This window comes from Monodon monoceros, unplaced genomic scaffold, assembly GCF_005190385.1.
Source record: "Monodon monoceros isolate NGI ecotype Baffin Bay Population unplaced genomic scaffold, NGI_Narwhal_1 Super_Scaffold_5, whole genome shotgun sequence".
Lineage (NCBI taxonomy): Eukaryota > Metazoa > Chordata > Mammalia > Artiodactyla > Monodontidae > Monodon > Monodon monoceros.
The window spans coordinates 113,346,899-113,367,387 of NW_021703782.1; the positions used below are offsets into that span (position 1 = coordinate 113,346,899).

Consider the following 20,489-nt stretch of genomic DNA (forward strand, 5'->3'; position numbering starts at 1 on the left):
GGTTTGAAGGCCGATGAGCTGATGATCAGGACACGGTGAGAGAGGAGGCGAGGGTGACGCCCGCGTGTTTGGCCCGAGCAGAGGGAAGGGTGGAGTCCCTGTGTCCTGAATCCAGGAAGACTGGGCGGCGGCTGCCGGGAAGGAGATCGGAGCCCACAGAGGGGAGCTCGCCATGGTGCTGACTTCTGGTGCGGTGGATTCTTTCCCGTAGCTAGTGCTTTCCCAGTTATGATCAGCTTGAAAAGCTAATGCCAGAGGCTTCTTTTTAAGAAGCAACATCTGATACCCAGACCTCACACGTGTGCGGGATACCTGTGGGAAGGAACCCAGCTCTCCTGAATTCCCAGGCTCCCTCCCAGGGCCGGTCCTGGGCCTTCCTTCCTGGGCCTCATGCTCTGCCCTCTTCTCAGGAGCGCCACTGGGGAGGCCTGGCACGAGATCATGCTGTCCTGCCTCGGCAGCCGGGCCTGCGACACGCTCGCCAATGCCGCTGAGTGTGGGAGCGACTTCGCCTACTTCTACTTTGTCTCCTTCATCTTCCTCTGCTCCTTTCTGGTGAGTCCCGGACACTGTGCCCATCCCGTCGCCTGCGTCTGCTGGTCTCAGACCGCCTTGGGCCCCCCTAGTCTCTTGCTGGTCCCTGATTTTGATCCATGTCACATGAAAGCTGATTCCACATCGATGGTCCTCGTTTCCCCAGAGATGAGGACCTCGTTAATCCTGAAAGGACCCACTGGGTAATGAGCTCCTGTGGGCCTGCCTTTACTTCTGTGGAAGGGGTTTTAAGTTTCTGTAGGGCAGTTGTCCCTCAGTTCTCAGCTTCTAGAAGGACTTGCACCGTGGTGATAAGATACGAAGCAGCAGAATTCCAGGCAGCCTGCCTGTGACCCATGAGCTACGGAAACTCATGGGGTCAGGTTGGAGGTGTCAGCGGGCCGGGTCCCAGGGTGTGGATTTTATTGCAAGTCAGCAGAAGGCTCTGGGACACTGTGAGCAGTGGCATCCTCTGCTTGACATCTTAAAACCTCACTCTGGCTTCTGGCTTCTGGTCAGGAGAGGCTGTAAGTGAGCAGGAGATAACTGGAGGTGACAGCTGGAGAGGGTGGGTGTGAAAGAAGTTGTGTGGACTTGGGCTGCATTGTAAAGGTAGAGCTGACACAATTGATTGAACACGAGCATGAGAGTAAAGGAGGGAAAAACGCTGCCTTCTGGGGTTTGCTGGGGTGATGGAGTGAGTGGTTCTTGCCCCGAGATGGAAAGGTTGGGGAGCCATGGGCGTGGGGATAAGGAGGGGGTGGTTAGAGACACGTGGGGGCCTCTGGGCTGGAGATGTGAATTCGTCGTCGTTAGTATTTGGTGTATCCATCAGGCTTGGTGATACCCTCTAGGTCCCTGTGTGGTCCAGAGACCCACGGCTTAAACATTGCCTGAGCACTGGTTAGAAATGCAGATTCCTGGGTCCCTTCCAAGACTTGCTGTATCAGGGTCTCTGGGAGAGGGGCCCAGGAATCAGTTTTAGTAAACTTCCTGGGTGATTCTTTGTGTGCTAAATTCGAGGAGCACTGACCTATGGAGAGTGTGGTTTGAGAAGAGGGCTGAAGACTCAGCCCTGGGGGCATTTAGGAGACAGAAAGGAGCGTGGGATCCAGAAGTTGATTCGGAGCAGTGAGGCAGGTGAGAGCCAGGAGAGGGCAGTCCCCTAAAGACCGAGGGAAGAAGGTGTCCCTAGTGGGAGGGAATCATCAACCATGTGAAATATTGTTGGGAGGTAAAGTAAAGTGATGACTGAGAACTGTTCATGGGGTGTGGAAAGGTAGAGACCGTGGGTGCCCTTCACAGGAACAGTTTCTTTGGAGTGTTAGGATCAAAGCCTTACTGCAGCAGGTTCAAGAGATAATAAGAAGCAAAGAGCATAGCAAGAGTGGACAGCTGCTTTCCACAGTGGGCAGTGCTGAGCAGACACTTCAGATTTACAGTCATAACTTTCATGCAGGACCAGCCAGCACAGCTTGTGCTTTTCTCAGGCCATATTCTCTACTTGGCACCATGGGTAGCAAAGTGCATTATTCAGATTTGGGATTTACCAGACAAGTGTAAGGAGGGAGAAAACGATGTGTGTAAAGGTATCATCTTAGTGCTGGATGTGGGATCAGGCCTGGGGACAGGAGGGAGGGGAGGGGCAGGACCACTGGATCAGAGGTCCCCATGGGACACAAGTATTAGATGAAGTGAGCCAGAAGGGTAGCGACTGTGGGCAGAGAGTGAGACATCTGTGGTTAAGACTTTGGAGGTGGTAATGGTAATGTTCATTGGTAGTCACTGGTAATGAGTTGTTTTGCACAGTCATACGAGTAAGGGGCTGAGATGATGGCAGGAGGCTGGGGGGAGGTCAGGGATCAGAGAGGCCAGGCAATAGTTGACCCATCTCTGTGGATATTAACCGCAACAAGAGTTAAGAGTAGATGTGGGGACAAATACAGCAAGTCAGGTGCACATTTCCCAGGAAGCAGGGGGAGGTTGGTAGACCAGAAACCTTAAACGGCAGGCTTTTTTCTTAAGAGGATGGAGGGGGATATCAGTGTTTCACCTAGAGCAATGGGAAATGAAGAATGTTCGGGTAAGATGAAGATAAAAGAATTTCTATTGATGGTGAACTGAGAGTTTTGGAAGGTACAGTAGAAGGTTGGGGTAGTTGGGAAAGGTGTGCATTTGAGACCGATGAGCTTGCATATTGATAGAAAAATACAGAAAAATCTGTGAAACTAGTCTTTCACTAGTTGCCAGAAACCAAGGAGAGGATTTGCATGTTGGGGTCATTCCCTGATACCTCAGAAGACCCACTGTGGGCAGTGGGGAAGGAAAGCTTTCTGGAGAGTCACCCGTCTTGTAGGTAGTGGGGACAGTGGTCTCTATGAAGTTCAAAGACATCTGGTGCTGCAAGAGCCAGCCAATCCATGGGTGCAAGGTTGAGCCCACCAGGTTGGCTTCACTGTGCTCTGGCTGCAGACATACGGTTCCATAGAAAGCCACATTCATGATGCCACACCATCCACAGGACCAACACTCCCTGGACATGTCAAGGGTGAGCCGAGGCATGACATTATTCTGTTGGTTCCATTCATCCAGCAACTCCACTTCTGAGTATATATCCAAAAGAAATGAAAACAGGATATTGAAGCAATATCTACACTCCCATATTCATTGCAGCATTATTCACAATAGCAAAGATAGGAAACAGCCTAAGTGTCCATCAACAGATGAATGAATATAGAGGATGTGATACACACACACACACACACACACACACACAATTGAATAGTATTCAGCCATGAGAAGGAAATCCTGCAATTTGTGACAACATGGATGGACCTTGAGGGCATTATGCTAAATGAAATAAGCCAGACAGAGAAAGACAAATGGTGCATAGTATCACTTATATGTGGAATCTTTTTGTAAAGAAGTCAGAATCATAGAAACAGAGTAGAAGAGTTGTTGCCGGGGCCTGGGGATTGGGGAAATAAGGAGAGGTTGATAAAAGGGTACAAACTTTCAGCTATATAAACAAAGTCTGAGTATCTGATGTAAAACATGGTGCGTATAGTTTTTAAGACTGTATTATGTAAGTGAAATTTGCTAAGAGAGTAGAACTTAAATGTTCTATCACTAAAAGATAAACATGTGAGGTGATAGATGTGTTAGTTAATAGATGGCGGGAACCCTTTCACAACGTATATGTATATCAAATCACCACAATGTACACTTTAAGAATCTTACAATTTTGTTAATTCCACCTTAATAAAGCCTGGGGGTGGGGGACAATGTGGTGCTGGCATAAGGATAAATATATAGAGCAATGGAATAGGATTGAGAGTCTAGAAGTAAACCCAAACATCTATGGCCAATTGATTTTTGACAAGGATGCTAAGACCATTCAATATGGAAAGAACAGTTTCTCTAACAAATGGGGAGGAGCTAACTGGTTATCCACATGCAAAAAAATGAAGTTGGACCCTTACCTCACTCCATGTAAAAATATTAACTCAAAATTGATCAGAGACCTAAGTGTGAGAACTAAAACTGTAAAACTTTTAGAAGAAAACATAGGGAACCAATCTTCGTGACCTCAGATTTGGCAAAGGATTCTTAGATTTGACATCATAATCACAAGCAAGAAAAGGAAAAAAATAGATAAATTGAACTGCTCAAAATGCAGTACTTTCGTGCATTAAAGGATATTATAAAAATATGAAAATACAGTAGAAGGAATGGGAGAAAATATTTTATAAGGGGTTAATATGCAAAATATATAAAGAACTCCTACAACTCAACAACCATATAAAAAGGGACAAAGAATCAGAATAGTCATTTTTCCAAAGAAGATATTCAACTGGCCAGCCAACAAGCACATAAAGACATTCAACATCCTTGGTCATTAAGGAAATGCAAATAAAAACCACAATGAGATACCATTTTGCATTCACGAGGATGGCTAGGATAATTTTTTTTTTTTTAAACAGAAGATACCAGGTGTTGGTGAGGACATGGAGAAATAGGGACTTTTGTGCATTGCCGATGGAAATGTAAAAAACAATAGCTTCTGTGGAAAACAGTTTGGAAGTTCCTCAAAAACTTAATCATAAAATTACCATATGACCCAGAAATCCCATTCCTAGGTCTGTACACGAGAGAAATGAAATTTTATGTCTACACAGAAATTTGTCCATGAATATTTACAGCAGCATTAACCATTAACAGCCAAAGGTGGAAACAACCCAAATGTCCATCAGCGGATGAATGGATAAACAAATTGTAGTACATACCTACAAAGGAATATTATTCAGCCATCAACAGGAGGAAGTTCTGACAAATGCTGCAACATGGATGAACTTTGCAAACATCACACTAAGTGAAGGAAGCCAGACACAGACGGTCATACATTGCATGGGATTTTTTATCCGAAATATCCAAAATAGACAAGTCTGCAGGTACAGAAAGGAGATTGGTGGTTTCTAGGGAATGGGAGGACGGAGGAATAGGGAGTGATTACTTAGGAGTGGAAGGTATTCTTTAGGAGTGATGAAAAAATTTTGAACTAGGGAAGTGGTGGTTGCACAGTACTGTGCGTACACTAAATGCCACTGAATTGTAGACTTAATTGTATGCTAAGTGAATTTCAACTCAGTTAAAAAACAAAACAAAATACCTGAGCTGTAGTTCTCTAGAGCCCAAACTATGAAGTCCCAAGTTGCTACTTTCCTTGAAGGTTTACCTGAGAAGGGGAGAGGGTGGGGACCACACAGTGGAGAAGATTAACCTGGACGGCAGGACAGATCATGGACAGGAGATGCTGGGCCTGAATGAGGACGGGGTGGGAGAAGTAGAGAACAGAAGCCTTCAGAGGACAAATACTGGGTTGGGGTTAGCCTGTGGGACCTAGAACCCGGGGAAGGATGCTGCTGGTGGTGGTGGCAGTGTAAAGGGGGCCTGGGAAGCCCTCTGCAAGGCTGTGGAGGGAGCAGGTTGGGCAGGCTCTTCCTGAGTCAGTGACATCTGCTGCCCTGTCCGCCTCACGCGGAGACCTTGGCTGCAGGCGGAGAGGCGGGGAGGGGCAGGCTGAGGCCTCTGGATGTCACCTCTTCTCCTTCCTGTCCTGCAGATGTTGAACCTCTTTGTGGCGGTGATCATGGACAATTTTGAGTACCTTACGCGGGACTCTTCCATCCTAGGGCCTCACCACCTGGACGAGTTCATCCGGGTCTGGGCTGAGTACGACCCGGCTGCGTGGTGAGTGAGCCCCCATGCTGTGTGGTCCTCAGGGGTGGTCCCTGCCACCCACGGATCTCAGCACAGGGCTAGTGGCTGCAGACATGTTTCAAGTGAGTGTTCCCCCTGTGGGTTTTGGCTGGGGTAAGTTAGGGTCCATCCTGCTCCCCGTGGGGTACTGCTGAGCCCGCCTCCCAGGGGGTGCGCTCATTCCCACTCTCGGTGTTCTTGTATACAGCTCCCTGGGCTGAGAAATCCTCTTCTCAGACCCTCCGTCCAGCCCTTCGGAGGTTACCTGGGGGTCATGGAAGGTTTTCAGGGGGTTGTGAGACTCAGGGTTCCTGTTGAACGGGAGCTCACCGTCTTCTCACATCTGGGGTCGTGGAGAGCGTGTGGAAACAGAGAAGGACCTTCTCTCAGGGCCTCACCGTTCTTGTGAAGCTCTGAGACCTCTGTGGGCAGAAATAATGTGGGGCCTCAGGACATTCTCCTCTGTGGACTCGGGGCTCTCCCCCCCTGCCCTCTCCTTGACGTCAGGAGCCAAGTGCACCTCTGTGTCACCAGCCCAGGCCGCGAATAGAGGGTTCTCGGTAAAGTTTTATTGAAATCAGATGAGCTGCCAGGAAGGGTCTAGTGTGATTGAGGCCCTTTGGTCTTGGTAAAAAAGGGTTACTGCGCTGCTGTTGCGTAAGTGAGGGGCGATTCGCTTCCAGACGGAGCAGGGGTGTCCTGAAGGGAGTGGCTTGGGGTCAGGAGGCGGTGGAGACTGTGTTTCGTGGGAGATGCTTGCACACCTGTGACATTTCGTCCTCGGGGTCAGCACGGCAGCACGGATCCACCATCTGCCGATTTGTCTGTTCCTTCATCGCTCACTCATTCCCTTGCTCATTCATTCATTCACCCTCTCGATCCGTGGCTTGAGGAGCTACTAAGGGTGTACTCTCTGCAGCAAAACACGGGACGCAGAGGGCCCGAGAGATCTGGCCGTCGGTAAGACTCAGGCCTGCTCAGCACGCCACTCACGGTGAGCCCGGGAGTGAGCTGTGCCCCAGGGCGGGGGCTCCAGGGGGACGAGAAGACCCTGGAACTGGGGTGCCGCCGCTTCCCGCCTCCTCTCCCTCAGGCTCCCTGGCCTGCCCGCGTCCCTGTGGCGCAGCTCTGTGTTTGGTCACCCTTTGTGTGGCAGAGGCCTTTAGGAGAGGGTCAGCGTCCTCATGGGAGGATCCTGCTACCCACAGAGCACCTGGGACTCTGAATCCACGTTCAGCAAGGGGAATACTCTGGAGCTTTCCAGACCCCAAAATCCTGGGAGCTTGGCTGGGCTCCCGTACCCACTTCTTATGCAGTCTCCCTGGATCCCCCATCCCATCACAGTGACGATCCAGAAGGTGTTATGTGAGGCCCTTTCCGGTCTGGGCAGCACCAGGGCCCTGGGGCTCTTCCAGGCCCAGAGCATCTCTGAGTGTGTTCCAGTGTAGTGAAAAATTGACAGTTTTCACACAGTGTAGAACAAGCCTGGCTGTTATTTATGGTTCATGGTGTATGTGATTTTTCATGGTCTTGGAGAGTCCCATCATTGTTTTGATGCATCAGCACATTTGCCCACAGCACATGCTTGAGTCCACAGGCTCAGGGGTATTCCTGGGTTCTCTGGTCAGGAAGGCCCAGTCAGACTGGAGGGGAGACTGACCACACCCAAGGCCTGGTCCTTGTCAGGCAGAGGGCGGGAGAGAGTCCAGTGAGGCAGGATTGAGGCTCATTCCAGGAGGGTCATCCTGACTGTGGTCTGAAGAGATGCTGCTGCTTCTGGGCATATATTTTTCTAGAGGAGAAAAACACAGATGTTGTATAGAGCATGCCTTGGACTAACAGGCAAAGGCAAGTCAGTGCAGGCCTGCGAGAGGGGGATCTTGTCTCCCAGATCTTTATGGACTGTAGAGCCAGCACCTCCCCAATCAGCCCCAGGTGGAGCAGAATTAGGACATACAAGAAGTGGACTTGGGTCAGACGGCAGCTTTGTGATTGTGCACAGAGACGGCTGACTGTTTCCCAAATCCAGGGTTCTAGAACTGGGGCCTCTGGAAGGCATAGGCATTCAGGAATATGGTGAAGTGCTTACGGAAGAGTAGATAGCAAAATGTAAGCCTCAGCCCAGAGCAAGATACCATGCAAGGTAACAAGACCCCCAGTCCGGAAGTAGCACAGGCATGACCTGCAACTGACACTCAGACTTGCTTCTCCCACGAGAGGCTGGGGCAGTGGAAGGCTCGGCTGAGGCAGCTGAGCAGGCTGGGTCTGTACCCCACGACTGGGCAGGGCAGAGCGTGCTTGAGCCTTCAACTAGCCTCTGTGACAGCTGCAGGACCGTGACCATCTTTATTTCCCAGGGACCATCTGCCGTCTCCTCATTCTTGGGGAGGCTGAAACAAAAACAAACTTTATGAAATTTCCTGAGCTTTTGTGTGTATGTGTGTGTATTACGTGAGTGTGCACAAGCATGTGCATGTGTGTGCTGTCTGTGCACAGGTCTGTGTACACCCGAGTGCATGTGAGTGTGTTTACGTGCAGGCAGGCACTTATGTGTGTGTGCACGTGTTTTTGCATGTGCAGCAGCACGTGTGATTGTGTGCATGTGACTGCAGTGCATCTTTGCGCGTGTGTGTGTACGTGTGTGTGAATGCAGGTGTGCTTGGGCGTGTACGTGCACATGTGTGTGTACACATGCATGCTGTGGGGGGATGAGGAAGGCGAGGAGTTGTTGCTTTCTGGCGCCGCCTTCCCCCACCCTCCCTCTTGCTGTTGCCTCAGCGCTTCGTGGTGAAGTGTGGAGACTCAGCAGGAGGGTCACTGCCCGCTACCGTGAGCGATCTGTCTGCTCACCCTCATGGTCACCCATCTGTCCAGTAAATGTCTCTGAGCCTGTGCCATGTGCTGGGGCCTGGGGCCCACAGGGGAGCAGGTGTGTGCTCTCAGCTCTGCTCGGCCCAGCCGGGCGTGGGGCAGAGGAGCTGCAGGCCAGGCGTGTCTGCGGAGGGAGAGCTTACCTCTGGCTGGTGGGTCAGCGGAGGTGGCAGCTGAGCTGAACTGAAGGAGTGGGGTGGACGGAGCTCGCTCTAGAGGAGGGTGGGGGCAGGGGCACGGGAAGGGGCTGGGTGCCTGGCTCGCGGGGAGGGCACATCGCAGAGGGGCTGCAAGGGTGGCCAAACAGCTAGCTTTGACTTCGTTTTATAGACAGAGAGAACAGCTTTGGAACCAGCTTTACAGGATCAGGCCCCCACTTTTCCTCTGGTGGCGGCTGAGGGGTTTAATGGCAGAAGAGAGAAGATGGGCCGAGGAACAGGGGTGACGGTAGGGGCTGTGCCTCCGCCAGGCTTCCAGCCTCTTTGTGCTGGTCCCTTGGGTCCACAAGCTTAGCAAGCACCTTGCGTGAGGCCGGAGTGGGGCTTCCTGTTCACTCCCTCTTTCCCAGAAGTAAGTGCAACACAGTTTGGAGTTGGTGAGACTGAGGGGGCCATCCTGCAGGAAAGGCAAGTGTCAGCGTGGGCTGGGGTGCCCACCCGGGGACAAGAGGGACCCTTAGCCAGACCCGCAGACCCCAGGGAAGGACACGGTGTGCTCAGAGAGGCAGGGATAATCAGGAGAGCCAGGTGTGCAGAGAAGTCTCGGCCAAGGGGGCCCTGGGGGCTCAGGCACTCAGCGAGTGAGGGGAGGGGCGGCCAGACAGCCGTGAAAGAGGCCCAGGGGTGCTGTGTGCAGGGCGGACACACAGGGCCCGCGGCTGTTCTGTAAGGAACGTCTCCTGGCTGCAGTGGGCTCTGGAAACTGTCTGCGGGCCGCCGCGCCTCCTGGGGCTCTCTGGCCCAGGCCCCAGCCGGGAGCCGCCTGTCCAGCCTGCCTCGGCTCCACCTCCGGACTGCACAAGGCTGGGCGGGCGGGACGGGCTCCTCGTGCCTCGGTTGCCATGACCTGTGACGTTTCCTTTCCAGTTGCCGGATTCATTATAAGGATATGTACAGTTTGTTGCGTTGTCTTGCGCCACCCGTTGGCTTAGGGAAGAACTGCCCTCGTAGGTTGGCCAGCCAGGTGTGCTACTTCAGAGCCTCCAACTGACATACTCTTCCCTGCCCGAAATGCAAACACAGCACACACTCCCTGCCTGGTTTGGGAATGATGACACCTCACCTCTCGCCCCTCCTGCCCTGTCCTGCCCACACTCCAACCTCCTGGACACTTCGGTTCCCCATCTGACTCCCGACCCCTCCAGCTGGCTGGGGACAGGCAGCCTCATGAGACGGTGTGCACACAGCTTTCTGGCCGGGCCGTGAGGATGGGGACCGGGTCCCACCTGTGCCAAGGAAGCAGGCGTCTCACCCGGATTTGCCTCCGGGCTCTTGAAGGTGGACTGAAGGTCAGACAGTCCAGAGGCCAAGGGCCCCCGAGGAGGGGGGTGTGGGTGCAGGTAGACCAGGAGCAGCTGCCCCTCTGGTCAGGAGAGTCCAACAACCCAGGGCTTTCTGGTTCCTGGGGGGAGGAGAGGGCGGAGGCAGTGGGGGCCCAAAGACAGGTCCTGCTTCACCTCTGGATGGAGCCACTCAGCTGAGCCCAGGAGCCCTGGGAGGAGGGCCAGACCCTGGGGTGGATCCACCTGCCAGGAGAAGGCTGTCCGCCTTCTCTCTTTGGTGACCTGAACCCGCCTGTGTCTCTGGGAGCCCAAGCAGGTCCCGTAGGCAGCCATCCCAGGGGTGGAGGTGAGGCTTCAGGACTGGTGGCCCGTCTGCCTCGGAGGAGACACAGTCAACAACCCCTGGACACCTCCCTGAGTCTGGAGCCTTATCCCTTATGTTGGTCCCAGCCCTTCCTGGCGTGCTGTCAGGAGGGTACAAGAGGGGCACCAAGCCACATCTCACCCCAGCTGCCCCCCCCCCCGCCCCCTCTGCAGTCTCTCATTTCCCACCCAGCCGTGACCCAGCAGCAGCCCTGCCCCGGGCCGGCCTCGGGTGTCTCTGGGCCTGGAGCTGGCCTTGGCCCCGTGGACTTCGTCTCTAGAGCCTCGGGGCTCCCTGCAGAACAGCGTGGCTCTCGCTCTAGTTTTCTGGCCTGCTTTAGACTTTTCTCCACGTCTTAAGCCTCTCGGCTAACTTGGAAGCAAATTGAGCATGAATTTGCTCATCAGGCAAGCTGATGTTTCTGCTGTGGATCTCCAGCCGGCCTTGCTGGTCACTTAACTCTACCAGCTGCCCTGGCATGGTGAAACAGCTCTTTTCCAATTTGGCATTACCCGTGGCTTCTGAAAGTGTAAAATCAGAGTTGACAACCCAAAGCCGCCCCGATGCAGCCTGTCATTCCCTCCATGTTCATTAGCTCAGATGCCCCCCTGCCCGCTCCCTGCGTGGGACCAGAGTGCGGAGGTGAGGCTGGGGGCAAGGAGGGGATCGAGCCCAGCAGAGAAATCCCTCATTTGACCTGTTTTTTCGTTTAATCCGACGCTGGTTAACTGGCTCTGTTTTCTTGTCTGCTTCCTCCCCCTTCCCTCCTGCTGCGCCCCTCCCGTGGACCCCACTCTGCCTCTGTCCTGTGGGCCGGGCCTCCAGCGGGCGCATCAGTTACAATGATATGTTTGAGATGCTGAAACACATGTCCCCGCCCCTGGGGCTGGGGAAGAAATGCCCTGCTCGAGTTGCATACAAGGTAGACCCCACGCCCACACCCCGCAGGCTGTCTGTGCTGCGGCCGGGCTCCCGTGTCTCTTCTGCGGCTTGTCCATCTGTTTGTCTGCTGCTGTGCTGTCTCACTGTTTCTTTCTCTTCTCTGCCCCGAACATCTCTGCTTCCTTCCCAAACAGAGGGAAGCAGACACCACGAGGTGTCCCTGCACTGGCCCCTTGTCCCCCAGGGCTGCCCCTCTGAGAGCCCCCGGGGAGGCTCGGGAACATGGAGCTGGAGCCCACCAGCTGCCTCTTCTCCTTCCCTTCTCTCCCCTAGAAAGGAAGGGACAGACCAGCTTTTTTGACAGAGGCTGTTTTTGTTCTGAGCTCAGGACCACGCTCTGCTCCTCTGTCCCCTAAGCCCCTGATGTGGGTGGAGTTGTTTAGCCCTGAGGATCTGACCCTGGGGGAGCATCGGCCTGCAAGGTCTCTGCAGGGTGCGCCTGAGGAGCCTGCCCCCAGCCCCGCATGTGCAGAACTTCCCGGGCTGGGGAGGGAGCGTTGTCTCTAGGGCTTCGTGGGTTCACGGAGCCTTAAGAAGGAAGGGTGCTGGAGAGAGGCATCCTGCCTTCATTCCTGGTGCTCCAGAGGGCCCTGTGGGGTGAGAACAGCCTCTGGGGCCTGGGTGGTCCCACGTCCCTCCCACCCTGCTGCTGAGGGCCCAGCGGGCTGAGCTGCAAGGAGGGGGGTAAACTGAGGACACCGCCAGGCCTCCCTCCCGGGTGGGCGAGCAGGCCACATGGCCCCATCCCCAAGCCTGCTCCCACCTGCCCCTGCATCCTCCGTCACCCCCTTGGTGAGTAAGCACCTCCCATCCCTCCAGCGCTCCGCCCTCTCAAGAGCCCTCAGTACTCCCGAGACTCAGCCAGCATGTGTCTGGGGCCTGACTGCTGTCTCCCTCTCTGAGCAGGCTTCCCACCAGAGCTTTCATCTTTCTGATTCTGTCCACGCTGTCTGTCTCTGTGCTCCGATTCTGGGCTTGCATCTCTCCCCTGGCTCAGCACAGCCTCTGGGAGCTAAGTGGCTCCTCCAGGCCATATGCAGATGCCTCTAGTGTCTTCCTTGGTCCTCCCCTGCCCGGCATGTGAGTGGAGCCTGCCTGGAGGCCGTGCATGAAAGGCTGTAGCTTTGTCCCCAAGAAGGAGAGCTGTGTCCACACTGACACCTGGGGCCAGGGTGGGCAGCCAGGGCCGTGACGGGGTAGCCTTTGGAGTTCCTCCCCGGGTGTGCTGGCCAACTCCAGGTTCTGGCAGTGAAGAGACCAGGTGAGGCCTCGTGGTGGGTGGAAGTGGATGGGCTTGGTGAGTTGGGGAGGGTCCAGGAGATGCACAGAGCGCCATGTCCAAGAGGGTCTAGGCCCAGGCAGAGACTCCTGTCTGTTTGCCCTGGTCTCGCCCCTTTGCTGCTCCCTGAGATTCCTGGCTCTCCCGGGCCTGGGCAGGCAGAAGGGGCTCTGGTAAAGGTGCCCCGGACAGAGCTCTCCTCTCTTGGAAAACACCTGCTTGCCCCTCCTTCCCGCTGGCCCCTGACTCTCCCCTGGCGTGGAACCCCTCTGCCTCTCCCACTGCTATCGGTGCTGGTCTCCAGGGACGCCGTGCTCTGGGAAGCCGTGTGTGTCACACAGGTGACCAGCAAGGTCCTAGGACCATGATTGGAGGTGCCAAGTGGGGCTTTGCCAGCATTAGGGGACGGAGTCTGGGCTCGTGTCTCTAGCCACCTGCCCTCCATCAGGCTGAAGACTGGATTTGGTGCCAGGATGCTGGGGGCAGGCCTAGGGGCAGAGTGGCCCTAACCAGAGAAGGGACAGAGAGGCTGCCCTGTCACAGGGTTCAGGCTTGGCAGAGGGCAGGCAGACCCCAGGGAGGGGCCCTGTGCCCCCACCTCTAGCTCCCATCCTGGATGGGAGAGGACAGGGGGCTCACGGTGCCCTGAGGGCTCTACTTGGCAGGCGAGGTGGCCCCCCAGTGCTCAGGATGTTCCAGACACACCTGAGACCCTTTTCCTCCTGGAGATCGCATAAGTTCTCAGAGCCTCAGGGACACCTGTCTCCAGCTGTTCTGTCCTGGAAAATGGAAGAGAGGAAAGGGGGCTGTTCACCTGATGGGGAATCAGGGAGCAAGCTTGCAGGGCTCCCAGTCTGGTCCGAGCACTTGTGTTCCTGTGGGATGGCCCTGGGTCCCCAGGCAGCTGGCTGAGCCTGAGGCCCTGTTCAGTCACATCTGTTTGGGTCCTTCCCCCTGGAAGGAGCTGCTCTCTAAGGCTTCCCTTGCTGCCTTGGGCTGGTGGCATCAAGCATCTGTTCCTGGCCCCGTAGCTGGGTGGTGAGACGCAGAGGCCTTCCCGGGGCTGCGGGTCTCCTCACTGGGAGCTGACCTCTGAGCCTGTGGTCTTGGCTGCCCCACCCGTCGTCCAGTGCTCCTGTCTGTGGGCTGCCTCAGGGGTCCTGCAGCCAGCCCAGACCCCTCTTCAGCCTAGGCCACACACTTGTGCTGTCATGGGCAGTGGGCAAGGGCCCCTCTGGCTGAGACATGCCTGTTCTTTCAGAGGGATCCAGACTTATGGCCTGGCCCCGTTGTACAAGATGTACCTGGACTTCTACTTTTCTGCAGCCAAGGGAACCCTCAGCTCAGATGAGGGTGGGGGTCCAGGGGTAGTGTGAATGCTGGCAAAACTCCCATGCATCCAACCTCTCTTGGTCCTGGGCACCTGCAGGGACCACCTCTGGGAGGCCAAGCCCAGCCTCCAGGGCCCTCGAGCACTGTGTAGCCCTGTGGCGGGGGCACCCTGGGAGGCCTGGCCCTGACCTGCCCCCTTGTCCCCAGCGCCTCGTTCGTATGAACATGCCCATCTCCAACGAGGACATGACCGTCCACTTCACGTCCACGCTGATGGCCCTCATCCGGACCGCACTGGAGATCAAGCTGGCTCCAGGTGAGCAAGCCAGCCTTGAGGGAGGCACAAAGCCAGGGCTGCTAGAGCGCCCCCGGGAGCCATCCCAGGCAGCTGTGCAGGGGCGGGAGGAGGGGCCTGTCTGGACTGGATGGAGAACGACTGCCCCTGGTACCTCTGTCAGACCGACCTTGTCCCCCGAAACCATCCTGCACGTTAGTGCTGCAGTGATCCCATTTTCACGTGAGGAAGCTGAGGTGGAGTGAAATGGAATGACTCCAGATTTCCCAGAGTTCTGCAGTGTTGGAGCCAGCGTCACATGAGCCAGTACCCCTCATGGGGTGAATAGTCTGCCCCTTCCCCATAGTGGACCCAATTCCCCCATCAGGCCCTCTCCGGAGTTACTGGTAGAACGACACAGCCTGAGCCACACCAAGGAGGAAATGAACCTCCCCTCCCCACCGCATGTGATGACAGCTTCCCCTTCGCAGAGAACATGACTCACCAGAGGGGCCCTCCCCTCACATGGCCTTCCTCCCTGCATCCGTGCCCTTGAGCTCCGCCCTCTCTTGTGTAGCAGATGAGCAAAGGCCAGTCCTCCCGCTCGCACACTCTGCCCTGTTTTCATCATCTACCCAAGGATGTCATGACAGAAATTCTGTATTCTGTTTCTTGCCTGGTCAACTTTCTCTCTCTGCTGGATTATTTCTATCAATATGTAAATGTGCTGTTATTTTTCCTATTTTTAAAAAGTTTTTCTCTTCCCCCTCCATCGACTTCTCTCTTTTTCTTCTCTCCTTCTTAGCAACAGGAGACACAGGTCTGCATTGTCTCTGATTTCTCCTTTCCTAGTCTGCAGTCCATCTTTCACAGTGCAAAGCTTTGTTGGAACTGCTCTTGTCAAGCTCCGCAGGGACCTCCCCTTCTCAGCCCTTGCCTTACGGACCTGTCCACAGCCTTTCCGCAGTTGTGACTCCCTTCTGTGTGAAACCCCTTTGTGTCTCTTTTTCTGTCTTCTCCCAACCTCTGAAGGTCACTGTGTGCCTCAGGCATACATTCTCACCTTTTCCCATGGCTTCCAATGTTGTGAATTCCAATTCTGTATTTTTAGTCCAGGTCTGCTCCTACACCCCAGGCTTATATACCCCACAAATTATTCACCGTCTGTACTTGGAGGCCCAGTGAGCATCCAGAGTTCACGTGCTGACCCTCGAGTTCCAGATACTCTCCAGATTCCTCCCTGTCTCCATCAGTGGACACTGCTGTTAGAGTTGCTCAAGCCAAGACTTTTGCAGTCATTTTTATGTCCTACTTTCTTTTCTTACCCTACTTCTGATCCATATCTGAACCCTTATAGCATCTTCTGACTCCACCTTCAAAATACACTCGTAATATGATCACTTGTCCAACCTTTCCTACTGCCACCTCCTGGTCCAAGTCACTCTTGTTCTTCTTGACTGGGTTGTTGCAGTAACCTTCTAACTGGTCTGCTTCTGCCCTTGCCTCTTTCAGTCTACCTTCAACACAACAGCCAGAATGATCATGTTAAAAATCAAACCAGTAAAATTATCAAACCTCTAGCTAGCCTGATCACGAAAAATAGATAAAAATAACCAATATAAGGAACGAAAGAGGGAATATCACTGTAGATCCTGCTGACATTAAATGGATAACAGGGAAATTTTGTAAACAACTTTATGTCAATAACTTCAGTAACTTAAATGAAATGGAAAAATTCCTTGACACAAACTATGAGGCTCATTCAAAAATAGATAACCTGGAAAAATAAAAGGAAATAGATAACCTTAGTAATACTGTATATATTAAATAAATTAAATTCATAGTTAAAAATCTTCCAACAAAGAAAATCATGGGCCCAATTTGTTTCATTGATGAAGTCAACCAGACGTTTAAGGAGGAAATAATTCTATACAAAGTCCTCTAGACAGTAGAAAAAGAGAAGGTATTTCCCAATTTATTTTACGAGGCCAGCATTACTCTGATACCAAAACTAGACAGAGACATTACAAGCCAAAAAATTACAGACCAACATTCCTCATGAATATGAACAATAAAATTTTCAGCACAACTTTAGCAAACTGAACATGTTGATTAAAGTAGAGTTTATCCCAGGAATGAAAAATGCAAGGTGGGTTCAAGTTTAAAAATCAATCAATATAACTTAATATATCAAGGAGGAAAAACTATATGATTATCTCAATAGATGCAGAAAAAGCTTTGACAAAATTCAACATCCATTTATGATACATAAATTCTACATAAACTAGAAATTAAAGCAAACTTCCTCAATCTGATCAAGGATATCTATGATAAACCTACAGCGAATGACATGCTTAACAGAGAAAGCCTGGCTCCTTTCCCCCTAAGATCAGTAACAAGGCAAGGATGTCTCCTGTCACCATTTTTGTTCAATATCATACTTGAGGCTCTAGCCATTGTAACAAGTCAAGAAAAAGAAATAAGAGGTGTACCAATCGGAAAGAAATAAATAAAATTGTCTCTATTCATGACTGACATGATTATCTATACAGAGAATCTTAAAGAATCAAATAAAAAGTTAATAAAACCAAAGCATCTACAAGCCTAGGAATACCAAGGATTGCTGGGAACCACCAGAAGCTAGGAAGAGACAAGAAGCGTTCTTCGTTAGAGCCTTTCAAGGGATCACAGCCTTGTCGATACCTTGATTTTGAGCTTCTGGCCTCCAGAACTGAGACAATATATTTCTGTTGTTTAAAGCTGTGAGAAGAAGTTACTAAAACTAATACCTGAGTATAGCAAGGTCAGTATATGAAAAGCAAATGTATTTCTATAGATTAGCAATTAACAACTGAAATTGAAAAAGTTCCGTTAAAATTGCACCAAAAACATCAAATAACTGGCTAACTCTAAAAATATATATGCTAGAGTGTATGCTGCAAATTTCAGAATATTGACCAAAGGAATCTTCTTTAATAAATAAGCCAAGCACGGCATCGTGTTCATTGGGAGACTCAGTATTGTCAGTTCTCATATGGATCGATAGGCTCAGTGTTATGCCAGGCAAAACCCCAACAGGCTTTCTGGGTTGGAATTTATAAACTGATTCTAAAATATACGTAGAAAAGCACACAAACTTGAGGAACAAAAACAGTTTTGCAAAAAGAATAAAGTGTTCCAGCCGTTTAAAGAATGACAACGGTAAGTACTGATGAGAACGCAGAAAACTCGAGTTCTCGTGTTCCTAGTGTGGATACAGTGGTGCCGCCGCTTTGGAAAACAGCTTCACCGTTCTTGATCGTGTGGCCCAGGCATCCCACTCCTAAGGGAGATGACATGAAAGTATACACGCACACAAAAACCTATACGCTAAAGTTTGTGGCTTTATTCATAATCGCGCCAAACTGTAAACAACTTCAACCATCAGCCAAGTGGTGATGGATAATCAAACTGTGGTGTGTCTGTGCGATGAGACGGTTCTCACTCAGCAACAGAGAAACAGGCTACCGATGTGCTTGGCGTGGGTGGGGCTCAGATGCATCGTGCTGGGTGAAAAGTCAGACTCGACAGCATGTTGTGTGAAGCCATTTGTATGACATTCTGAGAAGATGAAACAGTTGAGACAGAAAACACATCGCTGATGCCAGGGCCCTGGGAGAGGGCGAAGGGGTGGGCCACAAAGGGTACGGAGGGAGCTGGGCAGGGGTGCCAAGCTCCTGCCTGGATTGTGATGGTGGATCCACGGTCATATGCATTTACCAAAGTTCACAGAGTGGGAGAACTAACAGGGTGAATGTTTATGTACGTAAATCACACTTTAATAAACACGATGTTTAAAAAAAGATGGATCAGAGTACTTTATTCCTCTGCTTGGACCCTCTGCTGCTTCCTGTCTCAGCGGCCCCCACCTGCACGTCCTCTCCCTCTGCTCCAGCCTCGCCCTCCTGGCTCCCTGGCCCCCTTCAGGGTCCCGTGAGCCCTTTCCTGACCGTTCTGTCCAAACTGCAGCCCTCCTGATAGTTCCTGTCCCTCCCCTCTTGGTTTTTCCTGTATCCAACAGACTGGATTTTTAACTTACTGCTACTTTATCGTAGATTAAAATCATGTACCTCCACAAGGGCAGCTTCCTTTGGATTTGTTCCATCACCTAGAACAACACCTAGTGTTCGGTGGGCGCTCAGTAACTTTTATGCAATGATTGGTGAATGGCTGGAACACTGCCGTGTCCCTTCCCAATCCCATCGCCACCCACGCCTACACGCCCTTGCACCCTCGCCACTGGGCGGGTCAGCTCCCACACCTCTTTAGACAGGTTCTGGCGGGGAGCTGTGTGACCAGCCTCCAAGGCAGTGTTTCTCCCCCCTGCACCTTTCCTCCAGCATGGGGTCTCTTCCCGCCCACCCCAGCTCTGCCTGTTCCCCCAAGGGGGCTGTGGGATGGCTCCTAACATCTCTCCTCCCTTCCCACCCTTATCCTGCCCCAGCTGGCACAAAGCAGCATCAGTGTGACGCAGAGTTGAGGAAGGAGATTTCCTCTGTGTGGGCCAATCTGCCCCAGAAGACCCTGGATTTACTGGTGCCACCCCATAAACGTAAGTAGGGTGAGAAACGCCCCCTGCCCACCCCTCTTCTGTCACACCCAGAGGCAGAGCAGGGAGTCCTGGGTGAGGGCAATTGAGTCACCTTGGAGAGGAGGGCTCACGTCCTTGGTAGCCCAGAGCACTCGTCTCCAAGGTGGGTGCCAGGGGCTGTGGGAGGAGATGTCTGGGCCATATTCCATTGGGCAGAGCCACCCACACTCCTGGTGTGGGGGATTCCCTTCAGAAAATCCAGAGAAAAGTTAGGGAGACGCCTACAGTTGGAGCTGGCGGAAGGATGAGGTGTCTGGGGTTAAGCTGAGCTGTGCTGTGTTGGGTGGAGCCCAGCGGGGCCTGGGGAAGAGTCAGTGCAGCTCCAGGTGGGCCAAGCCCCACGGTCCTGCCCGCGGGTCCAGGAGTCCTCGTGGTGGCTGCTGGCTCCTCACCCCAGCCCACCCCGCATGTCCCGTTTCTCTCGTATTCCCTCCCTTGCCTGCCGTGCTCTGCAGCCGATGAGATGACAGTGGGGAAAGTGTACGCAGCTCTGATGATATTCGACTTCTACAAACAGAACAAAACCACCAGAGACCAGATTCACCAAGCTCCCGGAGGCCTGTCCCAGGTACCAGGTTCCAGGAGTTCCAGGAAGTAACCCCAAGACTCTGCCACCTTCCACTGTTTGGCAGCAGAGGGGACCCAGCCCCTTCTTGAAGAAAGTGCAGCGGGAAAAAAAGGAAGATGAGAGGTTCTTGCGGCCGCCTCTCTGGCCCACAGAGTCAGAAACCCCATGTAGCCTGTGCTTCCGTTAGTGGGAGGTGCACACAGGCGGGGCCCAAAGAGGTTCAAACCTACTGCCCAGGGTCATGATGTGTCCCACTCACGCCTCTGGCTGGGATAGTTTGGAGGACTTCCTTCCAGAGGTCATCCTTCAAAGATGACGACTTCACCACACAGCCAAAACCTTTGGTGACCGTGTGTAGACTCTCATCGATAAAGTTGTCCTGTGTCCAGCACTCAGGACATTCACCCCCAGGGTGTGAAGTGTCTGGTGCCCACACCCCAGCCCTGAAATCTCCTCCGAATTCTGCTCAACCTGGGACTCTGGCAGCCTCTACCAGTCAATCCAAGTTGATGATGAGATGAAATCTTTTTGCCATTTGTGATCAGATCCAGTCCCCAAATTGTGTAGGAAGGGAAACTGAGGCTCCAAGAAATGAAATGACTGTCCTGAAGTCACTTACAGGCCAGATTGGGAATGGGCTTCTGATGGGCGAAGGGCAGACCCAGGGATCCCCATCCTGCCCTAGGGGTTCCGGACAGGTGGCCGAGCACCTCGGTGCCCGGGGTCCATGGGGCGTCCCCGGCCTCAGAGACCCTCCTCCTGGCACCCCTTCTGCAGATGGGCCCCGTGTCCCTGTTCCACCCTCTGAAGGCCACGCTGGAGCAGACGCAGCCGGCCGTGCTCCGCGGAGCCCGGGTTTTCCTTCGGCAGAAGAGCTCGGCCTCCCTCAGCAATGGCGGGGCAGTGTGAGTACCACCGGGCAGGGCGTGGGGCCT

At 53.0% G+C, this 20,489-nt stretch overlaps 1 protein-coding gene across 1 annotated transcript in view; it reads left to right on the forward strand.

Moving 5' to 3' along the window:
* The window catches only part of CACNA1B (calcium voltage-gated channel subunit alpha1 B), a 191,127-nt gene that overhangs the window by 164,902 nt on the left and 5,736 nt on the right, over positions 1–20,489 (forward strand). The window contains 7 exon segments of the mRNA XM_029202413.1: positions 411–555; positions 5,657–5,784; positions 11,355–11,451; positions 14,290–14,398; positions 18,840–18,947; positions 19,442–19,554; positions 20,332–20,459. Of these exon segments, the coding sequence (XP_029058246.1) occupies positions 411–555; positions 5,657–5,784; positions 11,355–11,451; positions 14,290–14,398; positions 18,840–18,947; positions 19,442–19,554; positions 20,332–20,459 (828 nt within the window).